Here is a 22,983-nt window from a genome sequence, read left to right as displayed (position 1 = left end):
TAGGACTCATGTACATGAAATCAAGATAAAATTGTTTTAGAGTCATGGAATTATGGGTAAAGTTTACAATTCTTACTTTTCATTTGCTTCGTATTTATGTTAACCAAAACCAAAATGTTCTGAAGTTTTCCTTTTTGCCAGTAAAGCAGGCGTTCTGAGTGCCTTGTGGCAGGAGACATCAGTTTGGGGAGAAATGTCTGCTTTTATTGCTTTCAGCAGCGAAGTCGCGTTAAGGTTATGGGACACCTGTGAACAGAATTATGTTTTTAAATCATTGATTTTGACTTGGGAGGCGTGAGGTTTGAGACAATGTTTATTACCCGGATGGGCTTAGAAAAAGTCACCTGGTCTCCCTGAGCTTCGTTTCCTCAGAAAGGAAAGGTGGTGATGCAGACAGGAACAGTGAGAAGGAAATCGGAATGCTGTCTTATTTGGGAGTGACATTAATGCCACTGGATACTGCCCCAAAGCACCGATGGCTGTGTTGGTGGCTGTAGAGTCGTTGCTGCTACTGAAGAAACACCCATGGTGACTGTCAGTGTCCTCCTGAGCACTGGACAGTGGGGTCGTCTCTGTACAGACGGCAGACAGCTCCTGGGCTGCATTCCCGCCGTCTCAGTGTGCATTTCCCACAGCGGTTCGTAGCTAAGAGAAGTAATACCTACTGTCCATGCACAGCAGTGGTTTTGCGCATCTCATTTATAAAACCTTTCTGAGCATGCGTAGCATGTTCACACACACACACAAACACACACACACGCGCATGCGCACACACACACACACGCACACACACATATTCTTCGGTACTAATATTGTATAATTACAAAACAGAAAATACGAAGAGAAGTTTTCATGTTTTTCTTCCCCACCACCGTGGGCTGTTGTGTACATTCTAGGGAGATCGCCGATCTGAAGAGGGGATGGTTCTAGAGCTACACATCCCTTTCCTTTTCCTCCCAGAGTAACACCAGCAGCCATGGAAAGTGGTTCCTGCTAACTCCGTGCCTCCTGGGAACCTTAGAAAAAAATAGATCAAAGTGCCTGCCCTGCACATTCTAGCTGAGGCGCGTCGAGGGTTACCTCTGTTCCACGCACCATCTAAGCTCTTCGTTTACATGATTAGCTCACTTAATCCATGCAGCTGTGAGATGGGTTACTGAGAAGGAAACTGAGGCACATGGGCTCAGTATCTGGGCCCGGTCATGTGCTTAGTTAGTAGCCGAGCCCCAAATTCTGTGCTCTTAGCCACCAGGTTTAAATCCCAGCACCTGGTCGGCAGTCACGTGATTCTCGATTTTAGATAAAATTGTGTGATTAAGCTTAAGTGACGGTAAGCCCTCAGTACCATATTTTAAATCATTGGGTCAAGACATACAGGTTTAGTGGGACATTATAGAGCCTCGGAGCTGGTAAGGAGCTAAAAGACTAGCTCAGTGGTTCCTCATCTGTTGCTAAAAGACTAACTAGCTCATCGGTTCCTGTTTGCCAGCAAAAGCTGTTCTATTAGGAGGTGGGATAAATTCTAAAGATCCTGAAAAGATGTGACTCAGGAAACTCCTTCCTGGTCTAGGTTTTAATTCTTTTAAGGAACTCTCATTATGATATAATATGGAAATGGTGTATTCATAACTTTTTTTTGGTCTTTAAATACCTCGTTCTACCTATAATTATTATTTTCCTAAGCAGGGAGCTGAAACTGCTTCATGATGGAAAGGCCGTGGTACTTGTGGGAGGGTGTGCCACGCCGAACTTTAGAACTACAGCAGAAATTAGAGGTTCCCAAGGTAATTGCTGTGATTACTGTTTTCTGTTTGGCCCAGACAGGAGCTCTTGAAACACAATATTCTACTAATTTTTTAAATGTACAGTTTGCAAGGCAACAAGGAAATTACTGAGAGTATGTACTATTTCTTCCTCATTTTCTATGAAAGTTAACATCTTGTTGGGTCTCTTGCAATTGCTGAGGAAAAAGCAGACATTGACTGTGTTATAAGATATCCTTTAAAAATTTTAACACTAAGCCAACCTTATAATATTGAATAAGGGAATTATTTTAAAAGAAAACACTTTTCTAATTGTAACAGTCCCAGCTAACAACTGCTTTTAAACATCTCTGTGTATCTCTCTAAACTTTACATTGCTGCATAGTTCATATCTTTACAATATATTAGAAGCCCGGTGCACCAGTAGGATCCCTAGGCCTGGCTGGTGATCAGGGCTGATCTGCAAGGCGACCGGTGGGGGGGAGGGGTTGGGGGGTCCTCCTGCTGGCACCCGCCTTGGCTGACCTGAGGCCTGCAGGCTGGAGGCAGCTCCTGCGTTGAGCATCTGCCCCCTGGTGGTCAGTGCACATCATAGCAACAGTTTGTGCTGCCGTTCGGTTGATTTGCATATTCGGCTTTTATTGTATAGGATGTGCTTTTAAGTTTTAAAGGTGTTTCATAGCATTTGCACATATCACATACTAGATCCCTTGTAAACGGCAATTCTTACCTTTCTAATTGCATATATAATTTTTAGGGATCATATTCTAAGCCCCCCCTATTTATTTCTTATTTTATTTTGCCAAATAATTGGGTCTAGGTTATTTCTAACTTTTTATACTGTAAAACCTGCTGACGTGTTTTGTAGTGTCTCCTTTTTGTTTCTTATTGAGGGAGGGAGGGTGGTAGTGTTGACAGGAGCGAGAGGGATTACTGGGTGAAATGGAAGAGCAGTTTTGTGACTGGGATACAGTTTGTCCTTTCTATGGATTGTGATATTTCTCTGAAGTATCTCCATTCCTTGTTTTTATGACTTTTCCTGTTTTTCACAGCCGTGGGAGGATAAAAAGACACTTCAATATTATTTTAGTTGGAATTTAAAAATCATCCGTGTGATTGAAATTATTTGCGGATGTTTACTATTTTTAGTTTCTCGTGTTGATGTCTTTTGTCCTTATTCTTCTAGATCTCTATACCAGCAAAGTAAGAATTCCACAAACTAATTACAGATGCCAACTTTTGCTTTTGTTTTTGTTGCAGTTGTGTTTTCCTCTTAGTTCTTCTAGCTTGGTTTTGTTAAATATTGATTGAAGTAATTTATCTTTTTCCTGATAGTATCTGTTGTTGACATTAGAAAATCCTTAGGTCTCGTTAAGTGATATACCTAGTATAGTTTTTAGGTTTAACTTTGTTCGATTTCTTTTTTAAATACAGAGTTTGCTGTATTGATGCCCAAACATTGTTCTGCAGGTGTACCAAAAAAAAAAAAAAAGTATTCTGATTTTAATTAATCATTTGAGTTATTTTAGTTGTGGCTTGTTGGGTTATAAATTGATACCCATTTCTTCAAACTCTCGCAGTCTTTCCTATTCGCTGTGCAGTGGGCACCCGGAGGAGAGCTGTGGTTCGCATATGCTGTGCTGCACACATTTGTCTCCGCCTCCCTTTTCTCCAGGAGACTTCCCAGCCTCTCTCTGAAACCGTTTCTACAGCTCACAGGATCGGAAATGCCACTGTAGTTCATCTCATTGTGTTTTTAATGGTAAATTAGTCTTTTCAACGATCATGTTTTTCACGGGAAGCGATTCTTCGTTCTTAGAAGTCCCCGTGCAGATGTGCCGCTGGGGTTTCCTGGTCTCCTGTGGAATGAAGTCTGTCTTTCTTAATAAAAGGCAGCACTTAATGCTGACCAGACCCGCAGGCAGCAGCTCTGAGGTTTCCTTTGGAGAACACACAGGAGGCCTAACCTCAGCCGAGACACAGACGTCACCAATGGATCACGACTCGTATTCCCTTCCAACTTCTGTCCTCCGCAAACCGGGAGAGGGGCCACCTTATAGCGCTCAGCGCCTGGCGTGCTTGGGCATGATAATGCGTGAAGTGTGCTTTATAAATGGAGAGGCCATCAGGTGTGGCAGAAAGAACAAGGACTTTGGAGTTAGACTTCTCGGGCTGAGAAGCTGGCTGTGGTCTTTTACTCATTTTCTGGCCCTGGGCACTTGCTCTGGCTCAGTTTCTTCACCTGCAAAAAAGCATTATTAGTGGCTGTTTATATGCTTGATGGAGTGTTTCGATACAACATTCAAGGTGAACTTTTGGAAATGTGTCTTGGAGGACAGGATGTGACAAAGGGATGCAGAAGTGGCTGGGTTTAGAATGTGAGGCCGAGCTGCGGTTGACCCTTTTTGCATAGCAATCATACATGTACTATCCTTCCCTGGGGGCTCTCGCTGTTGATGCCAGCTGTGTCACTTTCAGGAAATTAAAATGTCTTCCATCTGAAACAAAATCTAACCTGCTAACAGGCTTAGCTGAAGCAGCACACATAATATCTCTAAGACAAAACATGTTTGATTTTCAGAAAATCAGAGCCAGGAGGGACTGCAGATTGGTCCCATTTTCCAAATTTACAGATCAGGGAGCTGGGATCCTGCCAGGTCTGAGGAGCGGAGTCGGATTGGGGTTCCCGGTGACCCTGATCAGTGAAGTCCTGGGGAGGAGTCAGAAGGCTGGCTCCACAAGGGGGAAGGGAACTGAGTACACAGGTAGCATCTTAGAAGGTGATTTGCTACCATTTGTCGGAGGTAGGAATGGAGGAAACAGTCGTTGGGCATGAAGAGAGGCGTTCGAAGCGGGAAGGGGGGGTTTTGCGGAAGACGTGATAAAGCCCAGTCTTGCAGGTTGAGCCTGGGTCTTTACATAAGATGGGTAAGGAGATGGTGAAGACAATGCCAAAGGCAGGAGTGTTATTGAGAAAAGAGAATTCCAGCTTCTGGAATCAGCACAAATAGAGCCACAGAGGCCAGAAGGCGGCTCGGGGCGTGGGGCACCGTGAATTTGGATCTAAAGAGAAAGGTCAGAGGACACGGTGGGCGTCTGCAGAAGGGAGTCTGTGAAGCGGTTGGGGTGCGGTGGGGACGGGCTTTATCATCTTTGGGTGGGTTTTAAGTGGAGGGAAAGGCTACTCTGACAGGGGTGTGTGGGGCGAACATGGGAGCAGCCGGGGTGGAGCCAGGCTCTGGCTGGGCAGCATCAGGTCCTGAAGGCAGGCGCTGTTGCGATGGCCTGAACCGTGCTGGGAGGGAGAATTGGCGGGTTTAGTGGCTTGTTGGGTACAGAGGGTTAAGCAAGAGGAACGTGACCTCGGGTCCGGCCAAGCTTCCTGGTCCGTCCACTGAGTACTGCATGGGTGTGGAGGGGACAGGCATATTTTTGGAGGAAGCCTGAAGATGGGCGTGTGGCCCAGGCGGAGGAAGTGTATTGAGCCACACAGAGGTTCTTAAGGGAAGTCCTGCTTGTGAAATACCCAGCCTGTGGCCTCTTCCCTTCCCAGCCTTGATCCTTTACCCCATTCCCAGCACATCAGCAGAGTCACTGTTAAGAAGGTAGGTCAGGACTAGTCACCTCGTTCTTCCAAAACCCCGGAGGCTCTGTCTTCACTAACCATTGCCTTCAGAATAAAGCAAACTCCTGTCCACGCCTCTCCTCCCAGCATGACTGGCCCCTGGCCATCTCTCTCTCTCCCGCGTGGCCATGTGCTCCAGGCATCTGGTCTCCTTGGTGCTTCTCTCTTCTCGGGATGTCGGGGTGTCCTTGCTTGGTTTCTGTCTCCCACTTTGAAGATTATCTTCACCAGGTATCTCCACAGCTAGTGGGGGCCTTGGCATGTGGGTGCAGGAGATATTTGTGAACGGACCAGCCCAATCTGTGGGTGCTCCTCTCCACCCCTCAGCCCTCAGCAGGATCTAAACACTTGAGTGACCTGCTGTGGGCCAGGTTCATTTGACTGACATTGCAGAGCCCCTGCTCCGGGCCTAGCGTGGTTCCTGCCCTCCAGATGGGCACACACCCACCGCAGTGCCTGCGAAAGCAGGGAAAGGGGCCATTGTGAGTTACCGTTTTCTGTGGCACCTTTTCTCTGGTCTGGGGAGCTTGATAGGTGGGTGGTATTTTCATGCCTGGATGGAATCTGTCCCCAGAATGTTCCAAATGTGTTTCTGAAGGTGCTACATGGAATCTTTGCTGTGAAGTAAGTTCTCTATGGGGCCCATACCTTAGTAGGTCAGCATCTACAGACCTTCGCTGTCTGTAGGTTAAATTCCACCCCGTGCAACCATGCAGCCATAGGTAGCGTAGATGACCGAGATGTTTCTGATTGAACCTGTGTGGACACAGGAGACCCTGAGTCTTAAGGACCCTTTGTAGAGTCTAAAATAGCTCAAACGGCTTAAAACCCGTATTTGTGGATGACATGTTAACTTTCCATTTTTTGGTTTCATTATGCAAATCAAAAAAAATTTTTAGGTTGATCATTTCCCCTTGTGTAGCAGCCTCATTCGGTTCACATTCATCTTGAAATTCACAAGTGATAGCATCTTTACTTCCTTTCCTGTGAGCTGCTGCTGCCTGTCTACAGTTCGTCCCTGCTGCCCCTTTGAGACCGAACCTCCGGTAATGCTGGGTTGCACAGCTGTCCCACGGTCGCTTCCCAGCACCCCATGCACACGTCAGCTTCGCAGACTCACAGGGGCTCTGCTTCCAGCATTGAATGGAACACTGAAAAAATAAAAAGAGGGAGCGAGAAGCAGCAGGCCGGGCCCCTTTAGATGTGGGGGGAGTTTTGAGAAAAGGATTTCAGCAGAAAGGTCAGCAATTGCAAAAGCTCGGAGGCGGGGACACACTGGATGGGCTCAGAAAAACTGTGGGTGTGGATTAGACTTGAGTGGTGGAGAGTGTGGGAACAGAGGGCAGAGGGCAGCGGGCTGGACCCCAGGGGGCCTGGCAGGCAGCAGTGAGGACCTGGATTTTATTCTAGTAACAATGAGTCCATTCACCCTTTCTTCCTCATGTGTGTGTGTGTTCCTTTCATTCGATTCAGCAAATTCTTACTGAGCATCTTCTATGCAAAGAAAGAAACACACATAGTATTACCCTTTGAGAGCTTCTAGTTTATTGAATGGGGGAAGAGACAGAGGTACGCAGACCTAAAAGATACAGCAAGTGTGGACAGAGCCCGGGGCGGGGGGAGGGGGGGAGGCGAGGATTAATATTTTATGAATAACTTCTCGTTTCATCGATCTTATCAAGAGCAGCGCAGGCCTCCCACTTAGTATTCTAGTGAAGGTTTTCTTGTTGTTTTGCTGCGGCAGGTGGAGGGGGGCCCTGCAGCTGGGGAAGCAGAGGTAGGTGCAGTGTTTGGTGTGCACACTTAGGCCAGTGCCTGGCAGGGCCGTGTTCTGTATATGCCAGGCACAGCTGCTAATATGAGTAAGCGAGCGAATGATACAAAAACCAAGTTTGCTGATCCTCAGAGCAAGTACTTACATGGTTAGCCCGAGCCCTCCTCTCCTCTTTGTTGAGGTAGTGGTCATATTTCCCTGTCATTCTCTCTTCTGGCACCTTTATTCACAATGCTCTTCCTTATCGCATTGGATTATTCTCTGGGCTAATTTCTGATTTACTTTATAGTTATACACTTACACATTGTCATGTGTGGGGCCTTACGATAGATAAATTATTTATTTGGCTATGAGGCTGCGTGAGAACATGTCTCTGTCTCCTGCTTAGAGAATGTGAATTAGGCACCTAACCGCTCCAATCACCAGGTAGCATGACTGCCCAACAAGTCAAAGGCCGAAGCAGCCAGTGTCTGAACCAAAATCAGGCCAGAGTTCTCTGCCCTTCGTTTCCCCTTTAAGAGAATCACACAGAGGTGAGCATTTGCTTTGTGGTGACTTGGGGACAAATGCAGCTTTTTAAGTTTCAAAATTTCGAGCTTACCTCTCTGAGTGCAACTATCTATAATAATAAAAGCGTAATATGCTTAATTAGACCGGACAGCCGGACGACCTTCCGGACGAAGCTGTGGCAGCGGGGGCCGAGACAGAGGCAGTTAGGGGTGATCAGGCAGGCAGGTAGGCGAGCGGTTAGGTAGGAGCCAGCGGTCCCGGATTTCAAGAGGGTGTAGACTGGGCTAAGGTTCCCCCCCCCCCACTCGAATTTTGTGCACCGGGCCTCTAGTAAAGTAATAAATAGAAACGCTCCCTTTTTTCCTAAGTGAGTGAAAATTCTTCTCATTGAAGAAATCCTTTTGCTGGCAGGAGTACTTGTTCCGGAGATGTTTGCTATGACTGCTGCATAGGTTTTAGGGTTCCTCTCTCAGGAGCCCCTTCAGAGGGAGGGTAACTCCAGCCAGCAGGTTTTGAGCACCTGCTCTGTGCAAGGCTTCCTGTCAGCTTCCTCCAGGTCCATTGACACATTGAATGCTCAGCACCCTGGAGGGTAGGTGAGATGCCTGTCCACCTCTGCGTGTATCTGAGAAATCCTGCCGGGTTATTTTATTGTCACCCATTGTTTCCTTTCTCTACGTATAAGCATAAGCTCTAGCTCCTAGCGTTCATGCTTATTTTAAAAAATCACACCTACCCAGAATAAGAGCAGCTTTTCCACTTGAGTATATTGAAAAGGAGGTGCCATAGACTTGGTAATTCTAACATTGAACATCTTAATGAATAGTAACAATAGGATCGCCACTGCCTCTCTAGTATACGTATTATGTCTCAATAAAGTGTTCTTAAGCAGTTGTTGAATACCAGTCCTAAGGCAAAAAACTGACTGAAAATGTATAAATGTTGTCCATGCTGTTGAACAATGTACAGATGCTCCAGGGCGACCAGGAGGCCTCTTGGAGGAGGGGCTGTGCATCTGAGGCTGCGTGAGAAGACAGAGCCTGGCATCGGAATGGCTGAGGGGAGAGCTCCGGGCAGAGCAGTCAGCGAGTGCAAATGCCCTGGGGGGGAGCAAGCGCCGTGGGGCTCCAGTGGGTCTCTAACAATGTCAAAGTCTCGGATCTGAAGGAATTTTTCATCCTGGTGTCTGCCTCTCTCTCTCTCCCTCTCCCTCTCCCCCCTTCTCTCTCCCTCTCCCCCTCTCCTCTCCCCTTTCCCCTCCCTTTTTTATCCTTTTCCTGCATCCTTCTAGTTGCCAACTCTCACATCATGCTTCTGTCCAGGTGGTTTTTCTGGTACCCTCTCTCCCAACAGCCTGTGTCGTCTGTGTGTGTTCAGATGACCAAACTTGTGAGGTCTCTGCATGAAATAAAAGCTAGAAGTCTGCCCTGGCCGGGTGACTCAGTTGGTTGAGACATTGTCCCATACATCCAGGTTGCAGCTTCAAGCCCTGGTCGGGGTGTGTAAGGGAGACAGCCGATCGAGATCTCTCTCGTGCCTCCCTCTCCCTCTCCCTTCCTCTCTCTCTAAAATCAAGTTTTTTTAAAAAAAGGTCAGAAGTCTCCATGTCAAAGTTGGAAGAGCCCTCCTAGGTTAACTCCCCTGCTCTTTAGTCAGGAGAGAAGGTGACATTGCTGTATGGCAAGGTTTTAAATAGGGATAGTGTTATTCTGTTATTAGAGCTGAGCATACGCTCCTGGAGATTGTTAATTTATTCTTCTTCTTCCTCTTCCTCTTCCTCTTCCTCTCTCTCCCCCTTTTGAGTTCTTCACCTTCAGATTTTTGCTCAGAAATGCAGGCAGGGGTGACACACCTGGGATGGGCTGAGAGATCTGCTAATGTTACAGCCCCTGTTACCCACCACTTTTCTCAGCTGCTATTTAAGGTGACATTTGCTGGCCCTGCAGGAAGGAATGCCGCTTGGTTGCACATTTAGGCGAGTTGTTTCTGGAAGGCGTTGTCCTGAGTGATTGAGCGACAGTATCCCTGGGCGCTCTTAAACCTCAGCCCTTACAAGTGCCTTTTCCTTGGTTGCTTCTGCCAGGGGCCAAATACCGGAGTGTGAAAAGGTACTTGTCACCCGCACTTAACTGTGATGGAGCTGTCAAACTCGGATGCTTTTAATAACTTTTAAAAGTCAGTGCGGCCCTAGCCTGTTTGGCTCAGTGGATAGAGCGTTGGCCTGATGACCAAAGGGTCCCTGGTTCAATTCCGGTCAAGGGAAGGTACCTTGGTTGCAGGCTTCTCCCCAGTCCAGGCCCTGGTCGGGGTGCATGCAGGAACCAACCAATTCATGTATTTCTCTGACATCGATGTTTCTCTCTGTCTTTCCCCCTCTCTCTTCCACTCTGTGTTGAAAGAAAGAAAGAAAGAAAGAAAGAAAGAAAGAAAGAAAGAAAGAAAGAAAGAAAGAAAGAAAGAAAGAAAGAGCGAACTTGATACCCTATGAGTTTATAGATGAGTTGGTAAAAATTCAGCATAAATTCTGGGGCTTTTCCCAGGGGAAATAGAAGGGTAGCGGATAGCTGGTCTCCTAGAAGGTCACGGCTGAAATCTTCCACAGCCCTTGGCTAAGTGTGCATGGGCATCGATGCCCACTCATGAGCTCCCCTTAGACCCAGGAGCTGAACGGATGGTTATTCTCTTCCTGAGCAGACCTTGTTTCCTCTCTCAAAAGGAGCTGAGGGGGTAAGTGCCAGGGGAAACATGGGCGAGGCTTCTGGAACGCAGGGGTGCCCTGGTTGAAGTGGCGGGGGCGGGGACTGGTTCTCTGACTTGGTGTGACCCATGGCAGGCTGTTTCACTTCTCTAAGGCCCGGGCTTTCATTTAAAAAAAAAAAAAATGGCAATAACGCATCTATAAAAAATAAATGGTGACCACTAGGATCATTTTTTTAAATTGATTTTATTTATTTCAGAGAGGAAGGGAGAGGAAGAGAGAGATAGAAACATCATTGATCGGCTGCCTCCTGCACGCCCCACACTGGGGATCGAGCCCACAACCCAAGCATATGCTCCGACCATGAATTGAACTGTGACCTCCTGGTTCATAGGTCGATGCTCAACCAAGGAGCCACACCGGGCGGGCGAGGATTGCTTTGTAAATGACCTTGCCATCGCGTAGTTGCATTTCTCTCTTTCCCTCACACACTCCTGCAACCTACATGTCTTGTCATTTTCTAACCTGGACTCGTCTCTTTAAGCTGGTGGTAGTGCCCCCTTCAGACGAGACTCCCTTAGTGCCTGTGCGTTGCAGATGCTGTGGGCACGCAGGACCAGGTCGTGGCTAGATCAGGTTCAGGGTCGTCATCCCAGCTCCGCCACACTGGGCCAGTGAGACTTCCTCAGCCTCTGCCTCCTCATCTCACAGTGCGGTGGACTGATGTCTGGATTCATCCTGTGAGAAACCACTCAAAGGCATTCCCCGTGCTGTGCTTTTTTAGTAAACAGAATTTTAAAACAAACAAACAAACAGGTATTATACCTTAAGCTTGTTTTAGCACTAAGAGATCCTCAAGTTTAAAGTGCGGTGAAAAGCTCTCGGGGCACTCCTGTTAACAAACCCTGAGTATTTTCTTTCTGGCTGAAGTGACCATCAGGTGATAAGATGTGTTTTGTTGGGTCTAAGTCATTCATTTGTTAAGCGTGCTTTTCTCCCACCTGGGCTGGAAATGCTGGAAATTCTCGGGAGGAGGTGGGCGGGTGTTACGGTTTCTTAGGTGCCGTCTGTTTTCTCTCCTGAGCTGGGCTTAGAGTGATAACCAACCAGCCGCCGCATTATCCACCGCCCTCGACACTGAGCTTTGTGGAAGGACCGTGCATTTAAAATGCTTCATTGTTAATAAATACGTCAGCTTGCTGTTGCTATGGTACTCGGCAAAACAAATGTAGTTACGAATGAGGTTTTATTTTTTAACTCACCACGTTTTTCAACATCTTTTTCCCCTGTGTTTTCTCTTTCAGGCGCTAGACCAAGATAGAACAGCTTTGCAGAAGGTGAAGAAGTCTGTAAAAGCAATCTATAATTCTGGTCAAGGTAAGTACTCGTCAAAGCAGATAACATGAATTATAGGCAGTGTCTGCAGTTTTCTCTGTTGTTTGTAAGATGCTGAGGTTATGGAAGACTTGCTCCAAATGGAAAAAGCAGTAGGTTAAAGAAGTGCAGTTTCTCTCTTTATTTTCCTCAGTCCAACCCTGCTACTGTTTCCAAAGGAAAAAGTAAAACATGAGTTGCAGTGGGTGATATTATACATTTAAAAACTTAGATGGTGGATCACTTCGAAAGTTATATAAACGTCTAACCGCCCTCCTGTGTGCCTGAAAGTAATATGATGTTGACTGTCAACTGTAATAAAACATTTGTTAAATACTTAGTGAAATCATAGGTAATTTGGCCACAAGTGACAAAGGAGATATTTAAAATCTCTGTGTCATTCTGTAAACCAGTGGCCTCAGTTACACACACGAGGATCTTTCTCTCTGGAGGGTACCTTCCACATTTGACAATCAGTGAAAGTCTACGGCCATGCTACCCTGGATGCATCCGCTCTCGTCTGATCTTGGAAGCTAAGCAGGGTCGGGCCTGATTAGTACTTGGATGGGAGAAAATCAGTGAAAGTCAGAGAGGGGCAGGGGGTGAGGGGGGACGTTAGATGGAGCCCTGGACGCACCTCTGGCTACTCCTGCCTTGTGGCCGAGGGCATGCCAGGTAACCTGTGTAGCCAAATGTTTTCACTCTGGGCCAGTGACTCTGTCACCTTGAAGATAAAAGCGTGTTGTCAGTGGATAAGAAGGAAACCAAATTAAGATAAGCTGCGGGGAACCAGGGAAGTGAATGGTAGGTCCCAGCGCCCCAGGGAAGGAGAGGCTGGGAACAGAAAATGAGTTTCCAGGTCTCTTCCCTCACATCTCTTGTCATTATTGCAGTGCCAGCTTGCAGACCCAGAGGGCAGGTTTCCTACGAAATCTCTTCTCTGTAACATAACAGAACCTGAAGGGAGGGCAGCAGGGTCTGTTGGGAAGGGCACCGGCTTGAAGGGGGGCACAGGGAGCTTGGCATCCTTGCCCTGCCCCATGTGGTCACTGCACTTTTTGAACATCCATTTTCTCCCCATAACACGGGGATCGCGGCATTATTACAAGGTTGTTGAAGGGACTTAATGAGCTCATATCTGCAAATGCCGGCCACCTCATGGGAGTGCAGTATGTGCCATACACTAATATTTCATATACATTTTATTTATTTTTTTTACACCATATTCATGAGATTATAGTGCTGGAAGGAACATGGAACGAGGCAGAACTCGGCCCTGGCTGCTTTCCGGCCCTGCTCTCCTTCGGGCTGGGAACCCCGCCTCCTGAACGGGAAGCCTCGTCTCTGGCCCTGAGAGCCCCGGGGCCTGTGGCGCTCTATAATCTTCCTGTTCACACTTTTCACACCTGGTTCCTTGGTACCTCTCTCTAATTTCTTATGTCCAATAAAACACTAACTTCTAATTAAGGTAGTAAATGACAGTTGTCTCCTTACGTAGTGACCAAGTGTTGTTTTAAGGCTTGGCCGGAATTACACACCCAGTTTATAACTCCTGTCTTCGCTGCATTGTGTGACTCCCACGGGGTGGCAGGCCTCAGAGGCACCTGCTGTCCGGGAGGAGGCGGCACAGGGGCCTCTGAGGTGCTGGCATGGTTCTGTTTCTTGATTTGGGGGTGATTACATGGTTATGTCTACTTTTTGATCATTTATCAAATGCTGCACTTAGGATTTATATACCTTTTCATATGTATGTATATCTGTTATGCACTACTAAGAGTATATTTAAAATTTATGTATAAGTTGGTTCAGCGAAGCATTTGGAAAAACAAAATAAACGGGGGGGAGGGGGTTGCCAAATACAGAAGTATATTATAAACAGAATGCTGTACAGCCTTTATAAAAAAAAGAAAAGAAACTAAGGCAGTGTAGACCTGAGTTTGAATCCTTGCGTTGTCACCACTTGTTAAAGTCAAGTAAATGATTAACTTCTCTAAATCTTAAACTGCCTCACCACAAAGTGAGAAAATAATAACTGACTTGCAGAATATTACCCGGGCAAAATGAGGTGGTGTTTAAGGCCTCTGACGAACTGCCTGCTGCATAGTAGGTGCTTATTAGCACCTGGTGATGGGGGACTGGCAGCGGAAGCAAGAGCATGGTCCCTCTGATTGATTCAGGCATTCCACAAATGGCGTGGGCCACTGTGATGTTCTAAAGAGCTTAATGAGCCATTATCTGCCTCAGGATGAGTGTCACTTCTCCGTAATGTTCCCGTTTGTGCTCCGGGCGCTCAGGGCGCTCAGCTTGTGAGCCGTGGAAGGGAGCCCTGATGTGCAGCTGGGCGGTGCTGCCATGTTGAGTGCTTGGAGCTCCACGCGACTCCTTTTTCCCAAGTGTCCTTGCTGAAGACACACTTCCTCCCGTTGCCACATCAGTCAGCTGCTCACGCAGGCTCTTTTGCTCAGGGCCGTGCTTTTGCTTTAAAGCGTTTCCTTGGCCACCGCTGCCCTGGCTGCAGGAGCGGAGCTCGTCCCTGGCTGTGCGGGTGGAGAGTGCAGGGCGTGTGCAGTCCGGTTGCCTTTCTCCTTGTGGTTGGGGCCACAGCGAAGTGAGCTTTGACCACCACCCCCTCCACCCTCACCTGGATTACCTCTGTGTCCTTCACCCTAGGTCTGTACTAGCTAGTAAATTAGCTTCTAGCCACATATGGCTTTTTAAAATTAAATCCATTACAATCATAATTTAAAATGCAGGTCCTCAGGCTCAGTGGCCACCTTCTGTGCTCAGCATTCACCTGTGCCCAGCCCTGCGGCACTGGGGCGTGCAGACACAGGCATCTCCACCCCCACGCGCAGGCCTTGCTGCTGCAGGACATGCATCCCATTGCTCTGTAACTGCGGCCCAGTCTCTCCTGCATGAGACCGGGGAGTCTCAGCTCTGGCTGTTCTTTAGCATCGCCTGGAGAGCTCTGAACACACAGAAGCCGGGGTCCCGCAGGCCCACGCGCCTAGAGCCCCCGGTATGGGGATGAAAATGAAACTCCTCCCTGGCGACTGGAATGTGCAGCTGGTCTGTCAGCTCCCTGATGAGGACTGTCCCGTGTCCTTCATCTTTGTACTTTGTGTGTTTGTCAGTGTAGCTTATTAGTTTGTTCAGCGGATGCCTGTTGAGCACGGCTACTGTTCTGGGTGTGGGTGTGGTGGACAGTCAGACCGGATCGCCGTCTCCATGATGAGGTGGGAGGGAGGGAGAGGTGTGAGTCGGGTCCTCCACAGAAGGGGTCCTCCACAGAAGGCGTCGTAGTGAGGGCCTGGGAAGTGCGCGAAGGAAAGCTCCCAGGGCAGGGGAGTGAGGAGAGGGAGCTGATGGGGCTTGAGGAGGGTCCTCGGGAGGGCCTCTCGGGGGACGTGGCGTTCGCTGGGGTTGATGCTCTGCTGAGCTAAGCCAGACAAGCCTGTGAGGTAGGTCTCCATTGCCCCCATTTTATCGATGTCGAGGTTGAAGCTTAAAGAGCCAGACTAACGTATGCAGGTGGCACACCGAGCAGGTGATGCAGCCAGGGCCTCGCTGGCTCCACCTTCGCTGTTTGCAGGTGCTCGGTGCCCACCTTCTACCTGACCCCGGGCGGGGCTCACCACGTGGGGAACGAATTGCTACTTGTTGGCTGGATGGCTCCCTGAGGAACTCTCCGTGAACGGCTTAAATATTCACAGATCGTGATTATCCCTGCGCGCATTGATCCAGTGTAACCTCCCAGCAGTGTAATCCATGGGATGACTTTGGGAGGCGTGGAAATGTGGGGACAGACTCAGATCTCACGGACTACTGGAACCTGGCGGTTTCTGCTGTCACCAACGACTGTAACACACCCGGGGTTTGGTCAGCTTGTGTGGGCAGCACTAGGACATTTCATTCTTACAAAATAACTGGATGAGTAAAACAGCGGCCCGGCAGATCTTTCCATGAGACAGACTCCGTGGAATCCGCGCGGTTCCCGGCCAAGGGCTTTGGCCTCGTCCAAAGAAGCCACAAGAGGCTGCACCCTGGTATCTGTTTCCCAGTGTGTTTTCATAATGTTCTGTTTTCTCACAGTGCTTAAGTGACACGAAACCATCTGATGCTCTTGAAAGATGTAGGAAGCATGTCTGTGTTTCTGCTCTGAGATTACAACCTCTCGTCTCCCCCACCCCCTTGGATGATTCAGAAGATGGTGGAGAAGGGTGGAGGGTCTTACTCTTAAAATATGTTTATTGTTACACACTAGGGGCCCGGTGCACGAAATTCGTGCACTGGGTGTGTGGGGGGGGGGGGAGTGTCCCTCAGCCCAGCCTGCCCCCTCTCACATACTGGGAGCCCTCAGGCGTTGACCCCCATCACCCTCCAATCGCAGGATCGGCCCCTTGCCCAGGCCTGACGTCTCTGACAGAGGTGTCAGGCCTGGGCAGGGGACCCTCATTTCCCCCCATCACTGGTTCTGCCCCCAGCCCAGGCCTGATGCCACTGGCCCAGGCATCAGGCCTGGGCAGGGGACCCCCGGACCCCTCCGATTGCTGGCTCTGCCCCTTGCCCAGGCCTGATGCCTCGGCCAGAGGCGTAGACCCCCATCACCCTCCGATCGCCTGATCGGCCCCTTGCCCAGGCCTGACGCCGACGCCAGAGGTGTCAGGCTTGGACAGGGGACCCCCATCTCCCCCCGATCACTGGCTCTGGCCCCCGCCCAGGACTGAGGCCTCGGCCAGAGGAGTTGACCCTCATCACCCTCCGATCACCAATCACCGGATCGGCCCCTTGACCAGGCCTGAGGCCTCCGGCAGAGGTGTCAGGCCTGGGCAGGGGACCCCCAGCTCCCCACGGTTGCAGGCTCCGCCCCTGCCCAGGCCTAACGCCTCTGGCCTAGGCGTCCAGCCCGGGCAGCGGGGACCCGCAGCTGCAGCGGCCCCACGATCGTGGGCTTCGCTTTAGGCCCAGGCAAGGGACCCCTAGCTCCCGGGACTGCCAGCTTCGACCGTGTCCAGCTCCCATCGCTGGCTCCACCCCTACTTCCTGCTATCACTGGCCAGGGCAGAAAAGGCACCTGATTCTCCGATCATGGCTGGGGGGCAGGGCAAAGGCGGCCCCAGGGCCGCCTTTGCCCTGCCCCCCAGCTCTTAGCTCCCCCCTGGGTTTCCGATCACTGTCAGTGGCAGGGGGCTTCTTCCTGCTTTCCCTTTCGCCTCCCTGCATTGTGCCTACATATGCAAATTAGCCGCCATCTTGTTGGCAGTTAACTGCCAATCTTAGTTGGCAGTTAACTGCCAATCATAGTTGGCAGTTAATTTGCATATAGCCCTGATTAGCCAATGAAAAGGGTATCGTCGTACGCTAATTACCATTTTTCTCTTTTATTAGTGTAGATAGGCCTTATCGGTATTATAACAGCAGAAATCTTATTACGAAAACCAGTATCTCCCTGGAAGTGCTTTAGTTGGAAAATGGCTCTGGGAGTTTGTCTCTTCCTCTTGCTGTCCCTGCTGTGTATGAGGACATTTTAAAAACAAAACACGAGTTCTGTGGACACTTTGGATCAAGGGAAAATTCTCCAAGCCGTTCCGTTTTTCTAAGTTTTGAAGTCTTAACATTATTCACCTGAGAAGTAGCTTGTCATTTAGAACAGTGGTTGCCAACCTTTCGGGCCTCACGGACCACCTGTTGGCGACCGCTGATTTAGAAACTGTGCCTTGGTGTGTGTCTCTCGCCCCCCTCCTCACTCCCCCACTCTCTTCCCTGATAGCACACGCTTTTAAAAGCTACGAGTTTCTTGAACACGATAGAGATTTTAAAATAAGTTGCAGTCATTGACTCTTTTTCTTTCAAAAGATGGAGCCTAATTTGCTTCCCCTTGAGCGGGGCTCCGAGTGGTGGTTTTAAGTATTTTGTCCATCATTTTTAATTGTTATTGACAGGAGCATTAGTCTGATACGAGTTACTCTTGTCAGATTATCAACTACAGACCTTTAATTATAAAAGTTACATGTGAGTGACTCGCTGATGAAGCCCTCACTGAGCATGTAGCCATAGGGGATTGACAGGACACTCTTGGCTCACAGGGAGGTGATAGTATATGACAGTGTCTGAAAGTGACTTAAGAAAGGCATGTCCTCGGCTCGGGATGGGGGATCTCAAATACCTGAATATAGCTCATTGGCATTTTATATATTTGGTCAAAACTATATATGAAGTGCTGGGAGCTGAGTAGGTAACAGAATTAAAAGAACAGCAGTGATTTCTGCACTCTTCAATTTACAGTTCATCGTAAAGTAAATAAATGTATTTACCTTCCAGCCACACTTTGAAGTGAGGTTTTTAAAGTCTGCATGTATAGAAAGTAGCCCATGGAGTCAAAACAACCCTTGAAAGTCCTTGGCTTGCCGATTGAGTACACTTCAAATATCACTCCTTTGGTACTTATGAAATACCGACACTCCTTTAGGAGCCCTGGTATTTCTTACACACACACACACACACACACACACACACACACACACACACCTTTAAGTCAGTAATCCTTAGTCCAGGAAGATGCTCCCGCCCCCCGCCCCCCGCCCCCCCCCCCACACACACACACACACACCGCCACCGTGAGCACGTGAGGAAAGAACAGTTTGCCACCAGTTCCGCCCCCCCACCCCTAACGGCCATCCCCCACCCCCCACTCACATGCCCATTGACTGGAATGGGGGCCCCACTGCTCTTTACATTGCTTTTGCTCTCTTGTTCTTTCAGTTGTACTAAGTTAAAGCTCATCAGTTAAAGACACCATTGTGGTTTTCAGTCGTTCCCAACAATCCTTTCTGCTATAGTTTCTTTAAGGACCACTCTCCTTGAACAGACTCTCCTTAACAATTACCGTCAAGATTCTAAGGCCTGCCTACACCTTGCTGCCTCTTATTGCAAATCGCATTTGGACCTCACTTTTGATGGCTTATGTCTCACCAAACTAGGCTTGTTTCTTCCTGTATAAAAATGCTGCGCGTAAAGCATAGCTGAGAGCGGAGGGATGCTGGCCTCGGGCTTTATCGCTGAGTGGTGTTCTCCCCGGGTTTGCTGCAACCTGACCTCTTTCACACATGCTCTCCTCACCACGTGGAGCAGCACGTAGGAAGCAGGCCCATCACAGGCTCCACACAGACGCCATCTGAAGGCAGCCGCGCTCTGTGACCATTCTGTGTTGAATCGATTTGTGCTTGGGATGTGGCCACGCATGTTAAAGTTAAAGTCTGCTTCTAGGACTGGAGGGACTCGCCAGCTGAGTCTTCAGCCAGAATGGTAACTACTTACCGATTTTCTGACGCCCTGTTTGGGCATGGAAATCAAGCCCGTGGCTATTGATGCTGAGGCGCTTCTCGTGGATAATCGATGCTGTGAGACAGAAAGATTCGGGGCTGACGGGGATGACTTGGCTCGGCCAGTGTGTCACCTGCATTCACGGGCAGCAGGAGGGCGTTCCAGATCTCCGTGCTCCTGGTACCTGCACACACCTGCTCTTGTTCTTGCTGGGGAGCTGCAGGGGCGTCCGCTCTGGGACACCCTGGGAAAACGGCATTTTCTGTTTGTTTGCTTTTTTATTCTCATTGTGAAGGTAAAATGTTTATTAACACACTTGCTGTGTTAATAAACATTTCAGATGAGCTAAAAGAAGAAAACACTAATTAGCCATGTTTCTTTCCATTGTTTTCCATTGTATGAATTCTGAATTACAGACGGCATGCTTAGGTGGCATGGCACAGAAGTTTTCAGTCAATTTTAGGGGATTTTGGAACCATTAATTGATACAGCTAGTATGTTAGTACATGATCTATGTGTGTAATCTGTACAGTATTAATACATGATAAGTGGTTAGTAAATCAGCTTTGATTGGAAAGGTGTGCTTTAAGATGATTTGCTGACAGGTGTGCCTGAGCCAGAACTGTCTGGAGAGACGTGCAGAGGTGTCTGCCCAGGCCAGGCCCTGCTCTAGGCCAGGAACCCGTCTTTAATGGGTTCTTCACTTACTTTACACGTGGTTTATAGACCAAGAAGCTGAAGCTGACAGGACTAAGGCAGGTACCCTAGGCCACAAACCTAACGAGTTAAATAACCTTTGTCTCCCAGCATAGGTGCTTGGTGAAAGCTTGTGATTAAAAATAAAATGTGGGGAGGTGTTTTTAAACTGCACCATTGAAAAGCAAGCGTGGCTCCACTGAGTGATGGGTGGTCATACGGTGGGAGGCTGGCATTGGCTAGGAATTGGTGGCTTCCTTTCTAGCTTTTGGTGGGGGCCACCAGCAAACCGAAGTGTGATGTGGATTTCACCTGGCAGTTAGGAAGCCCGAGTGATGGAGCCGGAAGAGGGGATGGCTGGCCGTAGCAGAGCGTCTGCAAGTGCCTATAAATGCAGGAGCGGCCCTGGGAGCTCCGCAGGCATCGGTTCTCGGGGCTCTGTTAGTGGATTTTGTCAGTTTCTGCAGAAATGGAAGTCTGCATGCTGAGCTTCAGATAACAAACACCCTAGGGGTTGGGGCAGATTCTTGCAGAGGCTGGGCTAGAGTTTTGACCTGCAACCCAGGTATGTGCACAGGCCGACACTCTAACCACGGAGCACACTGACCAGGGCAGGAACATTCTTTAAATAATGTCAGAACCCTTCCTCGTGCTATATAAAGAAATACATTACATTGGATTGAAGACATACATGTGTGTTTTTTAAATACTAAACATTAGAAGGTTTAGGAACATAAGGCAGGAAACTCAAGTCTTTTCAGTAAAGATTGCCCAGGCCAACGATAGTCAAGTTTTTACATCCGATGACATTAAAAAATGACATCTTTGTGCTGGTGAGATTATAGAGAAAGAGAACCTTTCCTATATGTGTTGCCTTTGGGGATGTGATGGCCACAGCCAGCCTCTTTGGAAAGAAACATGGCAATATTAATAAAAATTTGAAATGCACACCCTACCCCTCACCAATTCGTGCTTTTGTGAATATATCTTTTCAGAGATAAAGTGGCCGCATATATGAGCTTGTGTATAAGGACATTTATTGCAGCCTTGTTTTTCGTTTGCAAAAACTGGAAGTCATCTCTCAGGAGGTGCATGGTTATATAAATTGTGGTAGAGTTTGTTATGGAATATAATCATGGTGAAAATAATTCATTGCATTTCATTGTACTGAGTTTCTTCATCTTTGTTCACTAAGAAAAAAGCAAGCTATAGAGTCTTGTAATAATATCCCATCAGTTTGTTTGTTTTTTAAGTGAGAAAAGGGGAGAAAACCCTTATATTTGTGTCTGTGTCTGTGTGTATATTTTTTAAGCATTCAGAAAGTTCTGAGATTTCACTCAAGATGATCAGCTTTGCGTATTTCAAGGAGATGAGATTAGAGAAGAGGAAGGGAAATAATTCTTGTCTTTCTACGTCTTAGGATAATGTCAGAATTATTTTTGTAATTTTATTAACAAATTTAATTAGAATGTTAAAAGTGGGATTAGTACTACAGTATGTGTAGAATAGTATAAAAGAACGTACCACTTCCCTCTCTAGCCTGGCGCTATAATTCATGGCTCGTATTACATGCCTTTACTATTGCAGTTATAGCTCATTGTAGTTTATGTGCCTGGCACAGGGCCAGCGCTGAGTATGTTTTGAAGGAAAGAAAAAGACTTGTTCAAAGAGACTTCACTACGTGCGGTGAGCATTTTACTGAGCACTGTGTGCCCAGCCCAACACTGGCACCTGGGTATACAACAGATTCACTGACGCTGGGGACCGCGCACTGCAAAAGGCCCAGGAGAGAATGAATAGCAGGTGTGCCCAGGAGGTTACACTTGCATTTGACCTTGGAAGAAGCAGTGGCGAAAAGATGGGGCTTGGAATCAAATGAAGCTAAAGTCTAATCTGTCCTCACCATTGAGTTTCTCTTTTTTGTCTATAAAACTGCCTGAAAGGTGTTTGGGGCTATTCACAGTGACGGGTGCCACTGCACGGGCACTGCTGACCAACGCGTCATAATTACAGTCACAGAATCACAGACTAGCTGCTGTCGCCCTATTACTGGAAACGGAAGTCCCCATGTAGTTACTGCTGTGGGGTTAATGCTGGGACGTGTGTGTGTGTGTGTGTGTGTGTGTGTGTGTGTGTGTGTGTGTGTGTGTGTGAAAGCCCTTCCACCTGACGGAACATGTCACGTGACTAGTGCAGGGGGCTCATCTCCCCAGAGCAGTTGAAATCCTGACGGAGTGGCCCTTTCTGGTTTGGTCGGTAAGACAATATTATTTTGTCCTTTTTTCAGATCTGAAAGGAGTCCCCTAGCTCTTAGAATTATCTTACCTTCTGCAACAATCCCAGGAATGCCAGAACTTGCGGACAAATACTTGAAAAGCACGGATCTCCATAATTGGTGGCTCAGATTTCTCCATCCCCACCTCCTTTCTCCCCAGCCTCCACTTGACCAACCTCCCACAAGGCCCCTGGCAGTTGGATGTAGTGGGATCTTAAAACAGCTCTGTCCTGCTCTCTGGAATGCCCTGAACTGCTCAGGCCACTTCCTGCCTCCCATCCAGTCACACCCATGTCTGTGACAGCACTTCCCACCCTGCAGCCCCACCAAAGCCCTGTATTTTCCTCTTCTTTGCTAAACCCCTGAATTTACATTCCATTCAAATTGCTTACTGTACTCTGTAATCCTCCCCACCTTCCGCCCTGGGCTCCCTGTTTTCTCCACCAGCATCCTGGATCCTTGCCCTCACTGAGCCTGTTGGAGACCTGCTTGGTAAACCTTAACTTAGTACAGAGGGCTGTGTGTGTCTGTATCATCTTCCCAGTGAATTGTCGTTCTTAGATTTATGATGCAGCCTGTAAGAAAAATCCTTAAAATGTGAGGCATAAGTGGCTATGCTGGTTGATGTTAGATACATCTCTCTGTCAGCATAGGTGTAGAGGTAATGATGTCTGATATACGTGCCAGGCCCTGTTCTAAGCAACTTACACTTAATTCCCAACATTTCTACCCTCAATAGGATTACTAGGATTATTTCAAGATCTAGTTCACCGAATTAGCTCTTGTATTTTAAAATATGTTTGCACTAGGAAGTTTTATATAGATATGTGTGCATACATATGTGATTAATGTGTACACACACGCATGTTCATAGATACAGATGTAGATATTGACTGTATGGTTATTCAGTTGTGGAATTAGCAAAACATACAGGCTCCCTGCCCT

At 48.0% G+C, this 22,983-nt stretch overlaps 1 protein-coding gene across 5 annotated transcripts in view; it reads left to right on the top strand.

Moving 5' to 3' along the window:
• The window catches only part of ASAP1 (ArfGAP with SH3 domain, ankyrin repeat and PH domain 1), a 216,462-nt gene that overhangs the window by 129,720 nt on the left and 63,759 nt on the right, over positions 1-22,983 (top strand). For all 5 annotated transcript variants that reach the window (XM_059672302.1, XM_059672306.1, XM_059672303.1 and 2 more), the window contains one exon: positions 11,675-11,747. In XM_059672302.1, the coding sequence (XP_059528285.1) occupies positions 11,675-11,747 (73 nt within the window). The remainder of the gene's footprint in view (positions 1-11,674; positions 11,748-22,983) is intronic.

Source organism: Myotis daubentonii, chromosome 17 (assembly GCF_963259705.1).
Source record: "Myotis daubentonii chromosome 17, mMyoDau2.1, whole genome shotgun sequence".
NCBI classification, from domain to species: Eukaryota; Metazoa; Chordata; class Mammalia; order Chiroptera; family Vespertilionidae; genus Myotis; species Myotis daubentonii.
This window is presented reverse-complemented; position numbering and strand designations above follow the sequence as displayed.